We start from the raw sequence: 21188 nt of genomic DNA on the forward strand, positions 1-21188 counted from the left end.
TTAATCTGATAATCGTGTTTTCCTTTTCATTTTTTTGTTTAACCTTTACTGAATCTGACTTAACTGAGCAGAGAAAATTCCCTGCTTAGGTAGGCACCTCATTGTACCACTCTGTCAGTAAGACCCTGTTACTATCGTTGATGACATTTCGATAACCACCGATGGATGAGAACTCTGCCTATTGGTCCGGCTCGTTCAACGAGCAGAAAAATGGTTCTCTTCGTCCCTTGCCCTTTGTACCGTTGTTGTTGCCCACATATATGACAATCTTTCCTCTGACATGCCTCCCTGTCGTGGCTGTGCAAGATGTCACCACCCTTCCTACTTTCAACCCACATGGTGGGCCCATAACCCACAGTTCCACAGGATGAAAACCTGACTCTCCTGTACACCCCTGATTTCTAAAGTTATTCCTCGCGCTTGACTTCTTATGTAACTCACGGGCCACCTGCCAAGTGATCTATTCGTGTATCAGACACAATACTTATTCCCATTGCTCTGAACCCCTTTCACATTTTGTATCAGGCAACGAACGATTGCCTATGTGCTTGAAACTTCTACTTTGCACCTTCTTACTTTGCTCTCAATAATTTCTTAAGTTTCAATTCGAGAGTTACTTTTCGCCACCTTCCTAATGTTATCTACCGGATAAGCAGCCGTGCAGAGTTCCGTTCTTTCGAGTTACCCCTTATCATTTTACGTAAGTAAGATGGAGTTCCCAAAGAAAGGATGACAACTTCGTCCCGGCGCACAGAAGTAGAGGAATGGAGGGATAAACAGCATGGAGCAAACTCCTTGAGAAGAGCAACCAAGACCGAGAAGATCTCCTAGAATTTCGTAACGAGAACTTTCCCCCTTTTTCCACCTCTTAAATCTCGGGACGAGATTTCTTGTAGTGGAAGAGAATTGTGACGCCCGAATAATTAAGCTACAGTAATTCTCTGCTAATGGTGCCACGTCACTTTGATTACTGTTGCTAATCTTGCGTTAGTTCGAACCCGATTCAAATTCAAATTTAAAACATAGGCAAACAACAAAAGTTTCCAAACTTTAAAATTAAAATGTTCTGAGTGAACTAAATAATGCATAGGTAATTATGGTGGAGAAACCACACCTTTATAAATTTTTAAATACCATAAGATGAATAAAACAGCAGTAAAGACAATAATTTAAATACCTTTGGTAATTAATAAAATATCAAACTAATTTATTTGAGGACTAGACTTTTTGTGACTATGGGCTAAGTTGAAATACTAATTTATATTGCTACGTGTATATTTTACTAAAACTAAAATTAATAAGAAACAAAACTAAAACAGGAAAGGTAACATAAAAAAAGAAAAAGGCAAAACCGAAAATAAAACAAGAGAAAAGGAAAAAACCCCTCCCCTGGGCCAAGGCCCAGCTGGCCAGGCCAGGCCGGCCCACTCCCCACGTCGCCTCCTCCTCTATTCACAGAGGGGGACGTGGGCAGAGCCGATGCCCGCCACGGCACCGGCCGACGCCGTGGCGTCCATCCGGCCGGCGACCCCAGCCTACAAGACCCCGGTGCCCCTCTCTAAACCTAGCCGGATCCCCACTCCCCCTCCTCGCGCCCCCATCTCCCTCCCCTCGTCTTCCCCGCGGCAACCCGACGCCGTTGCCCGAAGCTGTTGTCGCCGCGTCGCCATCGTTGTCGTACATGTTGCCATCGGCCACCTTCGTCGTCCGTTGGCGTCCGGGAGGTTCACCGTCGTCCCCTACGTCGTCTACGCACCACCGTTCGAGCCCGGGGCCACTACATCGAGCGGATCGAACTCTTCTTCAACCTTCGTCCACCGGCGCGCCTCCGTTGACTCCGTCGTCGTCCTGCGCTCCGGGCCCTCACCGAGCCTTTAGTGCGCTCCCCGGTGAGCTCCCGCTCGAAAGCCCTCTCCCTAGTTCTCGAATCCGTGTCCGTAGCCGCCGTTCCCATCGCGGCCAAAGCTCATCGCCGCCGGCCATGTCGTCGCAAAGCTCACAGCTGCTGTCGCTCGCACCTGTGCTTGGTCTCGAGCTCCTTGAGCTCCCACGAAGACAACGCGCCTGTCCGCTCACGCCATGGCCGCCCTCGACCCTTGTGCTCCACTGCATCCCCGCGCACAGTCTGGCCGCACACCTACAGCCACCCGTGCGGCAGCCCATGCGGCGGCTGTGCCTACTGCTGTGCGCGCTTGTATCCGTCGCTGCCGTGGCCCCTATTGCTCCTGCCGCTGTTGTTTGACATTGAATCCTGCTGCTTCCTTCTTCAGTTAGGCTAGGTGTCGATTTATTCAGTTTCGTCAGTATAAGCATGCACCGTACATGCAAGTCTTTGTTTTGTGCATGTAGTAGCTAGTGTCGCGGTGTTAGCTCCCGTGGGATAGTGTGGCCATTAGCTCAAACGTGGCTGGTAGATTAGGAAGGATCTCTTGCTGTAACGACATGGCGCTGCAGTTAGTAGCACGCAACACAAAGTACTCTCTCACAGTTCTTCAGTTACAGAGCATCGAGAGAGTGCGAGGACACCGGCAGCAACTACAACTGCCTCTGCCGCTCGCGCCGTGCCCTACGCCCGTCCGTGCGCGCCCGCCTGCAATGGTCACGCCCGCACCCGCTACGTCCTGGCGCCTGGCCTTCGTGCGCGCCTGCGTACAACCACGCTGGGGCTGGCCTTTGTGCCTCTGCTAGCGGGTCCCCAACCAGCCCAATTAAGGGGCTAATCCCCTATTAGCCCATAATACCCTCCTATTTAGTTTATTTCGGTTTAACTGATTAGTTAGTCTAGACCCTATGACATGTGAACCCTACTGTAAATTAAAATGATCAGACAAGTTAAAAATGCTTAAGTCTATGACACGCGGGACCCATGCACTATTCACTGATTGACCTAGTCAACACCGGCTGTGCTGTTGACTTTGACCTGCCCCCACATGTCATTGACTGTGCCTGGCACTACACTAGCTGACAAGAGTAATTTTACTTTTTATTTTCGAAATAATAATGAATCCAGAAATTCTAGGATATTGTTAAAACTTTAGGAAATCATATAAAATAAACCGTAAGTCGGATGAAAATAATTTGTATATGAAAGTTGCTCAGAACGACGAGACGAATCTGGATACGCAGTCCGTTCGTCCGCCACGCACCCCTAACATATCAAACTCGCAACTTTCCCCCTCCGGCTCCTCTGCCCAAAAACACGAAACACCGGGGATATTTTCCCGGATGTTTCCCCCTTCACCGGTATCGCCCATCCCTACGTTAGGTCACCCCTAGCACAACGTATTGCCGCGTCTTGCTTTGTGTTACATTTGATTGCTCCGTTATTTATTGTGTTCCCCCTCCGTTACTCCTTTCCGGTAGACTCCGAGACCGATGCTGATGCCCCTGTGGTCGACTACGTCACCGACGACCCCTCTCTCTTGCCAGAGCAACCAGGCAAGCCCCCCCTTTGATCACCAGATATCGCCTACTCTTCTCTATACTGCTTGCATTAGAGTAGTGTAGTATGTTACTGCTTTCAGTTAATCCTATACTGCTGCATAGCCTGTCCTTGCTACTACTGTTGTTACCTTTACCTGCTATCCTACTGCTTAGTATAGGATGCTAGAGTTCCATCAGTGGCCCTACACTCTTGTCCGTTTGCCATGCTATACTACTGGGCTGTGATCACTTCGGGAGGTGATCACGGGTATATACTATATACTTTACACTATTACATTACTGTGGTACTGTTCGGAGATGGGGGCTGAAGGGACAGGTGGCTCCATCCCGGTAGAGGTGGGCCTGGGTTCCCGACGGTCCCCGACTGTTACTTTGTGGCGGAGCGACAGGGCAGGTTGAGACCACCTAGGAGAGAGGTGGGCCTGGCCCTGTTCGGCGTTCGCGGATATTTAACATGCTTAACGAGATCTTGGTATTTGATCTGAGTTGGCTACGAGCCTATACGCACTAACCATCTACGTGGGAGTAGTTATGGGTATCCCGGCGTCGTGGTATCAGCCGAAGCACTTCAGACGTCAGCGACGGAGCGGCGCGCGCCGGATTGGAACGTAAGCCTGCTCTTGTATTAAGGGGGCTAGTTCTGCTTCCGGCCGCCCTCGCAACGTGCAGGTGTGCTATGGGCGATGGGCCCAGACCCCTATGCGCTTAGGTTTAGACCGGCGTGTTGGCCTCTCTGTTTTGCCTAGGTGGGGCTGCGACGTGTTGATCTTCCGAGGCCGGGTATGACCCAGGAAAGTGTGTCCGGCCAAATGAGATCAAGCGTGTTGGGTAAGTTGGTGCACCCCTGCAGGGAAGTTAATCTATTCGAATAGCCGTGATCTTCGGTAACATGACGACTTGGAGTTGTACCTTGACCTTATGACAACTAGAACCAGATACTTAATAAAACACACCCTTCCAAGTTCCACAGACAACCCGGTGATCGCTTTTCCACAGGGCGACGAGGGGAGGATCGCCGGGTAGGATTATGCTACTGCGATGCTACTGGAGATGCTACTTGGAGATGCTACTTGGAGGACTTCAATCTACTCTCTTCTACATGCTGCAAGACGGAGGCTGCCAGAAGCGTAGTCTTCGACAGGATTAGCTATCCCCCTCTTATTCTGGCATTCTGCAGTTCAGTCCACCGATATGGCCCTTTACACATATACCCATGCATATGTAGTGTAGCTCCTTGCTTGCGAGTACTTTGGATGAGTACTCACGGTTGCTTTTCTCCCTCTTTTCCCCTTTCCCTTCTACCTGGTTGTCGCAACCAGATGCTGGAGCCCTAGAGCCAGACGCCACCGTCGACGATGATTCCTACTACACTAGAGGTGCCTACTACTACATGCAGGCCGCTGACGACGACCAAGAGTAGTTAGGAGGATCCCAGGCAGGAGGCCTGCGCCTCTTTCGATCTGTATCCCAGTTTGTGCTAGCCTTCTTAAGGCAAACTTGTTTAACTTATGTCTGTACTCAGATATTGTTGCTTCCGCTGACTCGTCTATGATCGAGCACTTGTATTCGAGCCCTCGAGGCCCCTGACTTGTATTATGATGCTTGTATGACTTATTTATGTTTTAGAGTTGTGTTGTGATATCTTTCCGTGAGTCCCTGATCTTGATCGTACACATTTGCGTGCATGATTAGTGTACGATTGAATCGGGGGCATCACACCCCTATTCGATGTGATGGTGTAAATCTGGACGACATTCTTCATGCTTTTCCGGCAGTCCGTTCGTCATTTCCGATGCGCTATCTTGGCCTTCCTCTGTCTGTTAAGCGTCTCAAGAGAATCCATTTCCAGCATCTTGAAGATAAGATCGCGGGCAAGCTCCCTTCTTGGCAAGGGAGACATGTGGCTGCTGCAGGCCGAACGGTCCTTGTCAAGGCTGTCCTAACGGCCATCGCAATATATCATCTCACTCCTCTTGACATACCGGTGGAGGTCCTTCAGAAAATTGATAGCATCCGCCGTGCATATCTTTGGGCGGGCACGGACAAGGTTTCTGGAGGGAAATGCAAGGTAAACTGGGACCTCGCTTGCAAACCAAAGAACAAGGGCGGCTTGGGAGTGCTTAATCTGAACAAATTTGCTAGGGCCCTGAGACTTCGATGGTTATGGTTTGAGTGGAAAGATAAGAGCAAGCCATGGATTGGCATGGGACTGCCATGCACGGATGACGACTGTCATTTCTTTGCGGCGGCCACTACAGTCACTGTTGGAAATGGAAGGACAACGAGGTTCTGGAACTCATCTTGGCTAGGAGGATTGTGCCCCTGTGACATAGCTCCCGGTCTCTACAACCTCTCTCGCAAGAAAAACTCCTCGGTTCAGCAAGCTATGGCCAACAATCAATGGATTGCGAATATTGACAGCTCCAATGGCCTCTCCCTTGAACACATCCAACAGTTTGCTAACCTTTGGGACAAACTAGCAACGGTGGCCCTCGATGACGACGTTGAAGACTCAATTATTTGGAAGTTCACCAAAGATGGGATATATTCTGCATCCTCGGCTTACAAGGCTCAATGTGAAGGCCTCACCACCTCGGACCTTGTCCATTCGGTGTGGACGGTGTGGGCGCCCCCTCGGTGCAAGTTTTTTGCTTGGCTCGTTCTTCAAGATAGGATTTGGACTTCGGACCGCTTGAGCCGCCGTGGTTGGCCTAATTGCAGTCTATGCCCTCTTTGCAAGCAAACCCAAGAAACTGCGGCTCATCTGCTTTTCCAGTGCCGCTACACCATGCGCATTTGGAATGACGTCCTCCCATGGCTCGGCATGCATCACATCACCACGTCTACCTGGGTGACAAGGGCTTCGGTCAGAGAATGGTGGAACGCTAACCTGCAGATCCGTCTCAGCTCGCCCAAGGCGCTCGCCTCCCTCATGATGCTCATCTCTTGGGAGGTTTGGTCGGAGCGCAATGCTAGAGTCTTCCGCAACTCAGCGGCCCCTTCCATGACCATCATCAGCAAAATCAAGCAGGAGGTATCGCTTTGGGCTTTGGCTGGAGCGAAGCATTTGGGTGTTGTAATGCCGCGAGAGTAGTCCTTTTATTCACCGCTTTGCGGTTTCTGTCTAAAACTTTCTCCCTTAATCAATGAAATGGCAAGTCTTTTGCCTTGTTTCAAAAAAATAAACGTCGGGTCGTCATCGGTCTAACATAATCCAGTACACGCTAAGAATTCGGACAAAAAACAGTCAGCTATTTCCTCTAAAAAAAACAGTCAGCTATTGTGGACCATCGTGAATGAATGATTAGGCTAACGTAGCAAGTCCCGCTGCCCATTTCACCAGCAGTAACTCACCCTTTTTTAGTCCGGCTGCCCATACACATGAATTAATAGGCTAATGAGCAGCAACATCAGTAGATTAGCTAGATTTTCTTTGACTTTTGATTGGTTTGAGGAACCTTTAAATGAAATTGTAACACTCCTCGCAAACGATGTACTACTTATTTCAAATGAATAAAGCTTGGCCTCTTTTTTTTTTAAAAAAAAGCAACAACAGCAGCAGTATTACCAGTAGTAGTAGTAAAGTGTATGCAAACATATTTTTTTCATGTGTATGTACTTGTTCATCTTTCTTCTTCTTAAAAAAAATGCTTGTGGCACTAGAAGATAGAGTGCACGTTCATCGAAATAAGATAAGAGTACACGTCCACCAAACTACCAGCTCAACTGACAATTGGACCCCACAGGACAGGCAGCCTCCCATTCCATGGCCACATCGACCCCACTCGTCACTAGCCGAGCCGAGCAGCGGCAGGAGTAGACGAGACTGACCGGTAGTTGTGCCGCGCCTGCGTCGCGGAGCGCCTACTTCCTGCATAAAAAACCCTCTGCCTCCGAGTCTCCATTGCAATAGTACAATACTCCGTCCCCAGAGAGAGACGCAAGACCGTTCGGGGTTTCGCACGGTCAAACAAGAAGGCGCCGCCCCCGGAGAATCTCCTACCACTCCCCGGCTGAGCGAGCGAGCGACCGGCGGCGGAGCATGGAGGCCAGGTACGCGGAGCTGCGGCGCGCGGTGGAGGACACGCCGGCGGTGGACGCGCACGCGCACAACCTCGTCGACACGGCCTCCTCCCTCCCCTTCCTCCGCTGCTTCTCCGAGGCCGACGGCGACGCGCTCGCCTTCGCTCCCCACTCCCTCTCCTTCAAGGTACTACTACTGTACTACGGTGACCGGCTGACTGACCACACGCACGCTTGCTTCACTTCACGCCGCTGCTGTGCTTATCCACTCCCCGGCCGGCCATCTTTCACCGCGCCGTCTTGGTTGCATCCTGCTCGAGATCGCAACATTTTCTTTTTCCAAAGTCAGATAGTACCAACATTTACAACACCATCCTCTAGTCTAGTGTGTATGTGTATGCCCCCCCTCTGTTGCTGCCTGCTCGAGAGAGTGGAGTGTGTGCTAGATTGTGTCGGCCATAGAGCTAGTTAGGTGTACTTTGGCCTGTTTTATCAGGGTCCTATACGTGTTGACGGGTCGATTTACAAATAGGCCATGTGCTCTAAAATTTTGTCGCTCTTTCAAGATGGGCCCAAATCGATATGAGCCCTTACATTCACATGTCCCTCCCCATGGCTAATATTACTTTTACCTCTTGTGGGGGGTAAAGATGTTGTCAATGATTATGTAGGGCTAGTATGGACTTTCCATTCGGCAAATAAGGAAGTGAATTATAGTGCCATTAAAACATTGAGGAAAATAAGGAAATATATCATTCTAGTCAATGTTATCATTGCTTTCAAATCTTGGTTTAGTCATTCCACTAGATCATGCACTTTTTTTTTAACACGGATCATGCACTTTTTACGTATATGATGTGGCATATATGTAGAAAATGCGCATGAATATACCATGCAAGTGTTTAGAGAAACTATACATAAATATGTTGACTATATATTAAATCACGTAAGTAATTTAGAGAAGCTATATTTTTGACATTGGAAACACAATCATTAGACATATTTAAGTACAAACAATATAAAATTTAAATAGTTAAGTGGCATATCACATGATTTTTAATCTAAAACCGCGGGATGTCGTAAGATTAAGAAAAAGGATACTTCAAGCATAGCTGGTGGTTTTGGAAGGCACGGATGAAAATGACTCTATATTTACTGTCTATAAATGACACCATGCTCGATCCATTAGTTATTACTGACCGGCGGTATCGGCAGAATATGCGGATGAATGAGTTCGCCTTTTTCCTTTAACTGGTGGCAAGGCAGAGATGGCCAGCTTTATGCCTGCTTGGCCAATCGCCATTGTATGGCGGGGTGCAGTGCGGTGGGGTGCAGTAGACCTTTTGCCCCGTCTCTTTGCCCTGCTGTGAGGTCCATTCCATGGATGGGCGTGTGTGCTTTTAATGGCACGCTGCTGGACCCACGGGAGGTGCTGGGGTTATTTGGCATGCTTCTTGCTCCTGAGCTTAAGATGTTCACGCCGTCATGTGATGTGGGCCATCTGTTCAGTGCTCTGTCTTCTACTACCTCTTATGCACCTGTAACTTTTCTGTTGTTCCAATTTCCAAATGCTTGCAATGAGAATGCTGCCCTTCCGTCTAGAAATAGGAATGCTGTTCCAGTTGCCTATTCCATAGTTATTGCACGGTATCTAAGGATAGATTTTCAGCAACTCATGACATCCTTGCAATATCACTGAATGCAGAGAAGCCTCAAGGACATCGCCGCATTGTACGGCTGTGAAGCCTCACTTGACAAGGTGGAAGAGTTGAGAAAGGCCCAAGGGTTGTCATCTATCGCTTCAAAATGCTTCCAAGCTGCCAATATATCAGCGATTCTCGTGGATGACGGCCTAGTATTTGATAAAATGCTTGAGCTGGAAGCCCACAAGGAATTTGTCCCCACAGTCGGCAGAGTTCTGAGAATCGAATGGCTGGCGGAAACGATTATTAACGACGTGAGTCTTTCTCTGTAGTCAACGATAAAGGGTTTTTTGGCCACCCTTGCAATAACTAGATTATGATTCAGTTCTATGTTGACGTATTTCGAAGGGGAGCCTTGGCGCAGTGGTAAAGCTGCTGCCTCGTGACCATGAGGTCATGGGTTCAAGTCCTGGAAACAGCCTCTTACAGAAATGTAGGGAAAGGCTGCATACTATAGACCCAAAGTGGTCGGACCCTTCCCTGGACCCTGCGCAAGCGGGAGCTACATGCACCAGGTTGCCCTTTTTTTTTTCTATGTTGACGTATTTCCTTTGCAGTTGTTAACTTATTCTAATATACTGTATCAAGGTAAAGATTATGATTAGCTAGTGATGAAATTAGTTACTTCTTTCAGGATTCATTCAGTGGATCAAGCTGGACGTTGGACTCATTCACTGAAACTTTTGTGGCTAAGCTCAAATCATATCCTCCAGAATTTTTTATTTGGGACAAACTGGATGTTTTTTTCTGTTTGTTCTTTCAACTACATGGACATCCTTGACTAATTTCTCATAGTTGCCAGCAAAATTGTTGGGTTGAAAAGCATTGCTGCATACAGAAGTGGCTTAGAGATTGATCCATGTGTTAGCAAGACAGATGCAGAGGATGGTCTCCGTAAGGAGCTAACAGGTGAACATATTTTCTCTACTGGGAGGGAGAAATGTGTAAACAGATAAAACATGTACCCTATGACTGTAAGATCTATTTTCTGCTTATACTCCGTACTTTTCAGGGCAAAGACCTCTTCGGATTACAAATAAGAGCCTCATCGACTATCTATTTACTTGTAGTCTTGATATTGCTGTGCAGTGTCACTTACCAATGCAGATTCACACAGGGTAATGACTGGCATTTTAGATTTTATGAAAGCACTTTCCTGTCTGGTCATGTCAAGATCTCAACCATATACATGTTCTACACAATTTTAGCTTTGGAGATAAAGACCTGGACTTGCGGAAGTGCAATCCTCTACATCTCCGTGCTGTTCTTGAGGATGAAAGATTCGTCAAGTGCCAGTTAGTCCTTTTACATGCTTCTTATCCATATTCTAAGGAAGCATCCTATCTTGCATCTGTTTACTCCCAGGTTGGAGCCTCGTCTTTGTGCATTTATTCACCCGTTCAGTTTTCATTTATGTTAATCATCATACACAACCCGCAAACAGGTCTACCTTGATTTCGGTTTGGCAATTCCAAAACTAAGTGTTCAAGGAATGGTGTCATCACTTAAAGAGCTTCTGGAGCTAGCTCCCATAAACAAGGTACCATATCCGTCGTATGGATAATTGTTTATATAGAATCTGAAGAAGTTATTAATATGAAAACAGATTTTGCTTTTCCATGGTGCAGAAAAACTGAACTAACTAATATTCTCCCACAACTCAATAACGTATTATCCTCCACTGTGCCACCACATCTACGTTTTTGCCATAGTACTCCTTCCAGTGACAAAGATTGTTATTGTGGAACTGACGTGGTCTCCATAACTCTACATTGACTGATGCAGTTTACTGATAAGATTTAGGGCCAGTTTTTTTGGGCGGCTTAAAAAATAAGCTGCCTCTCCCCAGCTTATAAAATAAGCCGCTTCCAAAATTTGTTGAGACTTCTAGATTAGTAATGCCATAACTAGTTCAGAAGCCCTAATGAATAAGGAATGCAGCTTATGGGAAAAGCTGGGAAAGAGGCGGATTATTTTTTAAGCCGCCAAAAGAACTGGCCCTTAGTAACATTATAATATTACAAAAATACTTTTTCAGATGAATATACTCATATATTTATTTTCATATGTTCATTTGGAGACCCTCAATAGTCATAGAGATATCAATAGCCAAAGTCTAGAAAGTTTGACTGCACGTATCCCAAAACTGAAGAGTAACTTTCTTTACTGGAAGGAGACCATTAGACACAGAGATTACTACAGTAACACGTACGTCCATGTTCTCGAACGAAATATACAGCACACATGGTCCCAGATTCCAGGTCCGAGCAGTATTCGTTGCTTAATATAGATTACTGTTGACTTTATTCGAGGTTTGAGAATCTCTCTCTTATTTTTGTTCTTCCAATGCATCTGATTTACTATCTTGTCTGAAATAGTTACTCTTCAGTTTCCTCTCTAATAGCACTCTTGATGTATGTCTCATTGTCAGTCACATATGTTCATTCTCAGTTTCTTTTGCTTCTGGAGATACTATGCCCATGATATTTTTATTTGTTAACTGTTAACCATTGGCAGGTCATGTTCAGTTCAGATGGATATGCTTTTCCGGAGACATACTATCTAGGTACAATAATCAGTTTTAACCCTTTCATAAGATGATGAGAGATCATTGTACGTCAGTACAAACGTTAGCTATATTATCATAAATGAAGTAGTTCAAATAGTATCCTCTCATAGCAGGAAAACAAACTTTTGGACCAATATAAAAATACAAAAGAACAGACAGATTTGGCACAGGATCTAGACCTTCAGATATGCCACCTCTGTTCCAAAACATGATTTCCTAAAAAGTGTACAGTCAACCTTTTCTATCTTTGACAACTAATTAACAAAAGGATGTTTAGTTCATGAAAAAATAATTTCATTTTTTTACTAATATATGTCATATGAAAAATAGCGTCGAAGTTACATCTTGAAGACTGCGGCATGTATTTTGTAGTGGAGGGAGTATATAAATAAGTAGTGCACATAAGGAAAGTTATCTGAAAACTACACAAGCGTGCCCATTTAGTTGTTGATTTTAAGTGATAATATATAGTTTGTACTGATTTGCAGGTTCCAGAAGGGCACGTGATGTTGTTTACCGTGTCCTATCAGCTGCATGTGAAGATGGTGATCTTAGCATTCAGGAAGCTACAGATGCAGTTGAGGACATCTTTAGAAGAAATGCATCAGATCTGTATAAGTTGAACGTTGCCAATGGGTCAATTCACCAGAAAACTATGATAGCTGACAGTAGGATAGCATCATCTTGTGTTGAGCAAGATGTGCTTTTTGTTCGCATCGTCTGGAATGATGCTTCAGGCCAACATAGATGCCGCGTAAGCACATGCTGCATTGTTTACATTATGGATGTAGTTTTCTCACTGATCATTTCTCTCTTTTTTCGTGGACCAAAAATTCTCTTTTAGAAAATTGTCTTAAATACACTACCAAATAGACACAATAGTTAGCATGAACTTTGTTTGAAGATTGCCTACAAGTTGTTTCGTTTCAGTAAATGGTCAACTTGGCATGTATAAAGCTACTGATAATTACATGGTGTTGACTGTGTTGACGGTCAGTTCACCCACCTGAACAACGGCATTGTTTTTAGAATTGCTAATACCAAATCCAATTTTGAGAAAATAGAACTTCACTTTCAGGTTGTCCCAGCCGGAAGGTTTTATGAGATTGCAAGGAATAAGGGTGTTGGCCTGACTTTTGCATCAATGGGAATGACTTCCTTTTGTGACGGCCCAGCTGATGGGACAAACCTTACTGGTGTAGGCGAGATCAGGCTTATGCCAGATATGTCGACACTTTTGAGACTCCCATGGTAAAGTTAATTCATTTAACGCTTTCTCCGTACTTTGTAACGGACCATCCCTTAGAATCCCATAACTTAGTATTGTACTTATATGAATAGTTTCTTGTTTGTTAACAGTAGGTCAATTCTCTGAACTTATTAAGGCATCATTGAACTAATGATAGTTTACTCACATTGCAAGGTCAACACGTGAGGAAATGGTGATAGCTGACATGCAAATTAGGCCTGGAGAAGCCTGGGAATACTGTCCTAGATATGCCTTAAGAAAAGTCACAAAAGTTCTGCTGGATGAATTCAATGTGGTAAGAATAAACCCAGAATTTTGCCTACATAACTTTGTGAAGATCATTTTTGTCTCATGAGTTCTGTATGTGCACTAGTTTTTGCATTTATGCTTAGTTGTTTGTTTTTTTGTAGACAATGAAGGCAGGTTTTGAGAATGAATTTTATCTCCGCAGAAAATTAGTAAGGTAGCTTTTCCTGACTCTGCAAAATAAATTGTGCTAAAGGCCATGCTGTTCTCTATGTGACCCGAATCAGAAAACTCTACAGTGAGGGACATGAGCGTTGGGTTCCATATGATAATAGCAGTTACTGCTCAACCTCATCATTTGATGGTGCCTCATCTATACTACAAGAAGTGTATTCTTCTCTTAAAGTGGCAAATATTGTGGTTGAGCAGGTAAGACGTTATTTTACCACCAAAAAGATGTCAAAACTCGTGATGTTATATATCAAACTGTTTACCTTTTTGATTATATGTCATGATTTAGTGATCGATCATTTTTTCTATGTTCACATCCACTTTCTTGCTCAAAAAATATAAAAGCTGCATGCCGAAGCTGGAAAAGGGCAGTTCGAGGTTGCCTTGAAGTATGTCCTGTGCACTCTTGCTGCTGACAATTTGATATATGCTCGCGAGATTATTAAATCCGTTGCTCGAAAGCATGGGTTGATAGCAACGTTTCTTCCAAAGTAAGTCAATGGGTCTACACTCTGTTTTTACATTAGCATGCTTTATAGTTTGAAGTCTATTGTGTGCACTGTTTTGTGTTAACAGCAAATCATACATGAACACCAGACAGTGTATCCAGACAACATTACTGGCTTGTGAAAGAATTGAATTTTTACTTAGAAGATTAGAAGAGAACTGAAATGAGCTACGGTTGATCAAATAATACTTCCATTTGCTGATATTCCTATGTTATACTCTGATGCATCATGTAAATATCAGGTTTTAGCAGTACCAGATCACCAAACATGTGTGATTTGAAAAAAAAATATTGTCAATCAAGTGAAACTTGCCTTTCTGGTACCTGATGATTTGTTCTGCTGGACACAGACCTGACCTGAATGATATTGGATCGGGTTCCCATGTGCATCTGAGTTTATGGAAGAATGATCAGAATGTTTTTATGGGATCAAATGAATACAGCCACTATGGAATGTCAAACGTTGGAGAACAGTTCCTTGCTGGAGTATACCATCATCTTCCATCAATCTTGGCATTTACTGCTCCTCACCCTAACAGGTAACATCTTCCAGAAAAGCTTCCAAGAATACGTCTTAATTCGACAATAACTTTGATAACTCATTTTGGTACTTGTTTCTTGCATAAACTCTGTGATACTTAGGATGTCAACGTACTTTTATTACCCCGAATCTGGATAACACAGTTTGCTACTTGTTGGAGAAATGCCAGAACATTTTTTTTTCGAGAAAACGCAAAAGCCTTGCGTTTCTTTTCATTGAAAAGGGGGAGGTTCAGTTACAGACATCTGAGGATGTGTGGATTACAGCAGGTGGATTAATGCACATCCCAGGTTTGGGGCAGCACAAGTCGGAGACCAGGTGCCCCAGCTGCCGCCCATGAGCGGGCCTCGTCCTGAATGCTATCTAAGAGCATGTTAAGGGAAGGAGTCGTATTGTCGAAGACGCAGCTGTTCCTGTGTTTCCAGACCATCCAAGGCACGAGCAGCGCGACAGATTTCAGGGCCTTGCGAAGGATCGGCGGCGTGTCTTCCTTGGCATGGTTCCACCAATCCGTAAGCGACAGTTCCTGTGTTGGGATCGGGGCCGGTATGCGTAGCCAGGCCAGGGTCTCGTGCCATGCCTGTCGGGCTAGGGGGCATTCCAGCAGCAGATGTCGCATCGTCTCCGGTTGCTGGTCACATAGGAGGCAGCGGGGATGATACTGGAGACCGTGGCGCGCCAGCCTCTCTGCCGTCCAGCAGCGGTCCTGGTTGGCTAACCAGTGGAAGAACTTGACCCGCGGCGGCGCCCAACACTTCCAGATTAGCTTCCAGGAATGACAGCTCGTTGATCCATGGAAGGTGGCCGTGTAGCAGGACTGCGCGGAGTAGATGCCACTCGCCGTCCATCTCCAGGTCAACCTGTCCGGTGTGGTGGAGAGCTCAGTGCGCTGCATGATCTGCCAGAGCTGCAGATACTGACCAATCTCGTGGAGGCCGAGGGTGCCTTGGATGTCGTGTGCCCAGGAGTTGCCATTGAGTCCGTCCGCCACGGTTCTCGTCTTCCGTCGTCGCTTGGGGATGCAGCCGTAGAGGTTAGGCATGAGCTCGCGCACGGATTGGCCACCTATCCATCGGTCCTCCCAGAGCAGGGCGGACTGCCCATTCCCCGTGAGCGTGAACGTGGATGCCCAGAACAGGGCACGTTCCGTGGGCGAGAATAGAAGGTCCAACCCCTGCCATGCTCGCTCCGGGTCCGTTCTGGAGAACCATAACCAGCGTAGTCGCAGGGCGAGACCGGCGCGCTCGAGGTCTCGCACGCCCAGGCCCCCAAGCTCGATGGGGCGGCAAACTCTGTTCCAGTTCACGTGGCAGTGTCCGCCATTGGCAGCGGCGCGTCCAGCCCAAAGAAAACCACGCTGAATCTTCTCGATCTGCTTGAGAGTTTTTTTGGGGGGCGCGAACGCAAGCAGTTGGTGCACTGGGATGGCACTCAAGACCGACTTAACCAGCGCGAGGCGCCCGGTTTTAGTCATCAGCCAGGCCTTCCAGGTCGGTAGGCGCGCTGCAACCGCATCAACCATGGGTTGTAGCTGGGCGGCAGATGGGCGGCGCGTGGACATGGGGATGCCGAGGTAGGTGATGGGGAGAGTCGCCACCGGGCAGCCGAGGTGCGCGATCATCTCCGTGTCTGCTTGGTCGCCGTGCAGGATGGTGGCGGAGCTCTTGGTGAAGTTCACCTTCAGGCAGGAGGCCCTGCCGAACAAGGCTAGGATCTCCCTGATCGCAATGGTGTCATCCGCCGTGGCGTGGCAGAAGACCATGACGTCGTCGGCGTAGAGGGAGATCGCCGGGATGTGGCGCTGTGGGTGTAGCGGCAGCAGAATGCCCAGGCAGTGAGCGCGTCGTAGGAGCCGTCCCAGGGTGTCGACCGCGAGCACGAAGAGCTGCGGGGACATGGAGTCGCCCTGCCGGAGCCCTTGCCGGTGCCATATGGGTGGGCCGGGCTCGCCGTTCAGGAGGATGCGTGTGCTCGCAGAAGACAGGAGGATGGCCGTCCACTCCAAGAATCTGTTCCCGAATCCATACTGGCGTAGAACCTCAAAGAGGAATGGCCATGACAGGGAATCAAAGGCGCGCGTGAGGTCGAGCTTGAGCATGACTCTCGGAGCTCCCAATTGGTGCAGCAGCTTGAGTGACTGCTTGACAAGGACGTAGTTGTCGTGCAAGCTCCTTCCCGAGATGAAAGCATTTTGGTTGCGGCTAACCAGGTTGTCCAGCTTGGCACCGAGGCGGATCGAGAGCACCTTGGCGAAGATTTTGGCCACAAGGTGAATCAGGCAGATCGGCCGGTAGTCGCGCAGCCCATGGGTGTCGGCTTTCTTTGGCAGCAGCGTCAGCAATGCTTGGTTCAGCTTGTAGAACCCCCTTCCTCGCAGGTCATAAAGTTGCTGGAACACGTCAAGGAAATCCTGCCTGATGGTAGTCCAGCATGCGCGTAGGAATTCTGCTGTGAACCCGTCTGGGCCTGGCGCCTTGCGGGCGGGGAGGCGCTTGACAGCCTCCCAAATCTCCTCGGCGCTGAACGGCGCATCGAGGTCGGCGAGGTCGGTCGGCTCAATGAGCTGTGACAGGTCCAGCGAGTGCTCCCGGGCGGTCGCCGTGCCCAGCAAGGCCTCGAAATGGGCGAAGGCCGCCTCGGCCATGTCAGAGTGGTCCGTGAGCACCCTGTCTTCCACGGCCAGGCTGTAGATGTGGTTCTTCTGCCGACGGAATGAGCATTGCCGGTGGAAGAAACTGGTGCTGGCGTCGCCGTCCTTGAGGTTGGCGATGCGAGAGCGTTGCCGGGCGATCGTGCGCTCCATGGATGCGAGCCCAAGGTAGGATATCTTGAGCTGCTTGCGGAGCCAGGCCTCTGGTGGCGAGAGGTTGCGCGATTCCTGGGCTTGGTCGAAGCGCGAGATGAGCTCCCGTGATATCGCCAGCTTGGCCTTGATGTTGCCCGTAGACCTGGAACTCCAGCTAGTGAGGCTAGCCGCCGTTGCCTGTAGCCGGAGCATGAGCCGGTGGAAGGGATCGACGTGATGTGTAGAGCCCCAGGCTGCGGTCACCACGTCCTGGAATCCGTCCAAGCGTAGCCAGTATTCCTCAAAATGGAACCTCCGGTGTGAGGTGGGCGTGGGTGAGCAATCCAGCAGCAACGGGGCGTGGTCTGACACCACAGCCGCAAGACATCGAAGGTGGCATCCGCTGTGCGTGTCCTCCCAATCAGCGGTGCAAAGCACACAGTCGAGCTGCACAAGCGTCGGCGGTGTTTGCTCGTTGGACCATGTGTAGCGCCGCCCGTTGAGGTAGATCTCCTTGAGCGCGAGGTCATTTGTGAGACGGCGGAATTTGCCCATCATGCGCCGGTTGACGGTGCCCGTGTTTTTGTCGTCGTCGCGGAGGATAAGATTGAAGTCGCCGCAAACCATCCACGGGCCTGGGCAGGCGGCTCGGATGTCGCGAAGCTCCTGCAGGAATGCAACCTTGTCTGCATCTTCCTGGGGTCCGTATACCACCGTTAGCCACCAAGGAGGGCCAGTGACCGTGGTCACCTTAGTAGTGATCGCATTGGTGGTGAACATTGGGTCCGTGATGGTCACGGCCCTGCTCTTCCACGCCAGCAAGATGCCGCCCCGCGTGCCATCGGCTGGGAGGTACGTGTAGTCATCGAACTCGGAACCAAGTGCATCAAGGACGATAGCCGAGTAGATCAACTCCATTTTCGTTTCTTGAATGCAAACAATGGAGGCCCCGGTGGTGTCCAGCAGCGACCGGATAGCATGTCGCCGAGCCCGCGCGTTCATGCCGCGCACATTCCAGATAGCGATCTTAAGGCCGTGATCCATGGGAACGGGATCGACGGGCGGGCGCGCGTATACTGGTCTAGCCTTCACATGCAACGTCGACGCTGCCGGTCACAGCCGATGCCATGCGGACTGGGATCTCGCGGTCAACCAGTGTGGCAATGGCCTTGAGTACCGTCAGGGGTAGCGGTGCCGCGAACATGCCGTCATAGGCTTTCATCTCAGCGGCAGTGATCTTCTGATCGATCCCTATGATTCCAAGGGTGCGCAGGATTTGTACGTGGGCGCGCCGCTCCGCCGTGGGAGGGGCGCTCGGTTGGCAAGTCGTAGCTGCAGATCGTCCACGGCGAGGGGCGAAGTTGAGGGGACGGCGTGGCTTCTTTCCAGGGGCCGGCAGGGCGGCGTTGAGGTGTTTCGTGGCGGTGGCCAGAAACTCTCCAAGGGTCCATGGCTGTGGCGTAGTGCGGCTTCGGGATCGCCGCAGCGTAATTGGAGGCGATGCGAAGCGGCTCGACGTGCGGTCACTTGGGCCTTGGTTTGTCGCGGCCCCAGCGTTTGGGAGTAGCTGGTCTTCGGTGGGCAGCAGGAGGGGAGGTGTGGGCGTGGGCCGCTGCAGAATCGCAATCGGGCCTGTTGGGCCGCGGGCCGGCCGCGCGGCAGCAGGTGGAGACGGCCCAGCAGCAAGGGCGGGAGGGTTGGCGCCGAGAGGGGGCGTTTCCTCGCCCGAGGCATCGCGAGAGGGATTGGTGGCGTCGGACTGGTCAGGGGAATCCAGCCCCACCTCTGGCTCGGGTGGGGCGGTATCTCCACTTTGTCCCGACCGGGGCGCTGCAGATCTCTCCTGCGAGGCGACAGGCGCGCAACAACCATGGGCCAGATCCCGACAGGCCGGTGCGTCAGGGGGGGCCGGTCTATGCCCCACAGGATCGTCATTGGGATCGTTGCCAGCCACCAGATTTGGCATTTTAATGATCGTCATTATTGGCTTCTCTATATGTAGCTACGATCGTATTCAACCAAATACATGGAGTGGAGCTTACCTATGCTGGGGGAAAGAAAACCGGGAGGCTCCATTGAGAACCGCATGCCCACCTGGTGTGCCTCTCGACATGGTCAGCAACTTCGAAATTAAATCATTTGATGGGTGCGCAAATCCGCACTTGGGGCTTGCTGCTATTGTCGCTGCTGGGATTGATGGACTTAGGAAAGGCCTTAAGTTGCCTGAACCAATTGGTATGAAAATAATTTCATTGCTTGACCTTTTTATCTTACTCTCATGCATTACTGATATTTGTCGTGCTACCATGTCTGAAAATGCCCTAGGAACATACTGAGCATGTGCGGTGATCCTTGCAGGAACATGTACAACATGATAGAAAGTTGTCGAAAAACACATCTAAAGGTCCTGAAAATTCTGGGGAAAACCATCATGACATAGACACAATGCACATGTATTATGCCCACATAATGTCAAATCCAAATGAAATTCCTAGCTTGATAAAAGAAAAGCCACATCAGGCTGGTACTATTCAGTCAGATTTGTCATTTTTGTTTGTTGAGCTGTGAGTCAACTGGATGAGATTTTGAGATGGTAGATGCTGTGTCAGTGTAGTGAAAAATAGTCGGAGTTCTTCATTATCGTTAAAGTGCTAATCAATAATCTAACACATTACTATATACCTTACTTATGTGCCTAATGGATCCGGTATGCCCCTAAAAATGTTACTCTCTCCGTCCCAAAATGTGAGTTAGTACAAAGTTGAGACACTTATTTTGGGACGGGGGGAGTATGTTATATATCTGGAATTAGATTATTTTTTTGTATTATTTTTTTCTGCCGACTAGCTTTTGGTTTCCTCAGAGCGTGTCTGCAAATGTCACATGTGTCTTGTGTCTCTTCCAGAATCAAATCCTGCAGATTATGCTACCAAACTTAAAAGGCTACCACAGGACCTTCTGGAATCTGTAGAATCACTTGCTGCAGACAAAACTTTGCATCAGCTAATCGGCGATAAGCTTATTACAGCCATTATCGCTGTACGCAAGGTTAGTACTCGTAAGTTACTCCCTCCGACACATAATAAATGTCGTGGTTTAGTTCAAATTTAAACTAAAACCACAACACTTATTATGGATTGGAGGGGTATTATTTCCCTTCACATGATATAACTCGACAGAATTGTCAGAAATAAAATGAAAGCACGAGGGTCGCTAACATCTTTGGTTCCATTTTTTTTTCAGGCTGAGATTGATCACTACTCGAAGAACCCTGGGGCATTTGGCGATCTCATTCACCGTTACTAAGACAGAATACTTGTCTCAAGACCACTTTCTCGTTAAGCCGACAAATAATGTTGCCCACGAATTACTGATTCTCATCACTGAATTTGCAGTCGTTGGTGTTTCTTCAGTTAATAATAAAGTGCTTTTAGAATATGAAATCTGTCATTGGACATTCTTTTTTTCTGACAAAAAATCCAACGGAAAAAGTAGCACTTGATGCCTTTGGCACTTACTTGAACCCAAAAACTCACATATGTTACAACCGCTTAAATATAGTCTATGCCTCCACAGCAGCATAAGTGGAACAAAGATGCCGAGCAAAAATCTGATATCAATTTGCGGTTAGGGTTCAGTTTAGTCAAGTAATGCTTCCAATTTCTTTCACTGTCAAGTGAACTCCTGGCTCGAAAACATTGATCTATACCCTCTAGGCTCTTCGGCACCTGTGGCTGAATCCTGAAAAACTAAGGCTCCATGGGCATATCTTTGTTTACAAAAGCTCCATGGACATCTTTGTTTGCTGGAAAAATGCGCGAAGGAAACGATGGCCTCTTTACTTCCCCTGGCCCTTTGGCTTGCATCATCCACGAGTGTCCTGTTCATC

At 48.2% G+C, this 21188-nt stretch overlaps 1 protein-coding gene across 3 annotated transcripts; it reads left to right on the top strand.

Moving 5' to 3' along the window:
• The first annotated feature begins 7338 nt into the window (after positions 1-7338).
• LOC119332261 (protein fluG-like) lies at positions 7339-20739 on the top strand. 3 transcript variants are annotated; one of them, XM_037605447.1, is made up of 18 exons: positions 7341-7654; positions 9173-9424; positions 9805-9872; positions 9964-10079; positions 10183-10288; positions 10379-10535; positions 10615-10710; positions 11688-11736; positions 12228-12493; positions 12818-12990; positions 13163-13283; positions 13399-13451; positions 13534-13663; positions 13811-13956; positions 14324-14512; positions 19302-19534; positions 20205-20347; positions 20543-20739. In XM_037605447.1, the coding sequence occupies exons 1-18, from the start codon at positions 7487-7489 to the stop codon at positions 20603-20605; spliced, it is 2529 nt and encodes an 842-aa protein (XP_037461344.1). In that variant the 5' UTR covers positions 7341-7486; the 3' UTR covers positions 20606-20739. The 3 variants fall into 3 exon arrangements, 2 of the variants coding, with proteins under 2 accessions (XP_037461344.1, XP_037461352.1); XR_005160886.1 differs by lacking the exon at positions 19302-19534 and having other exon boundaries at positions 7339-7654; XM_037605455.1 differs by lacking the exons at positions 7341-7654; positions 9173-9424 and adding an exon at positions 9638-9685.
• Positions 20740-21188: the final 449 nt, after the last annotated feature.

The sequence above is a fragment of the Triticum dicoccoides genome, chromosome 1B (assembly GCF_002162155.2).
Source record: "Triticum dicoccoides isolate Atlit2015 ecotype Zavitan chromosome 1B, WEW_v2.0, whole genome shotgun sequence".
Lineage (NCBI taxonomy): Eukaryota > Viridiplantae > Streptophyta > Magnoliopsida > Poales > Poaceae > Triticum > Triticum dicoccoides.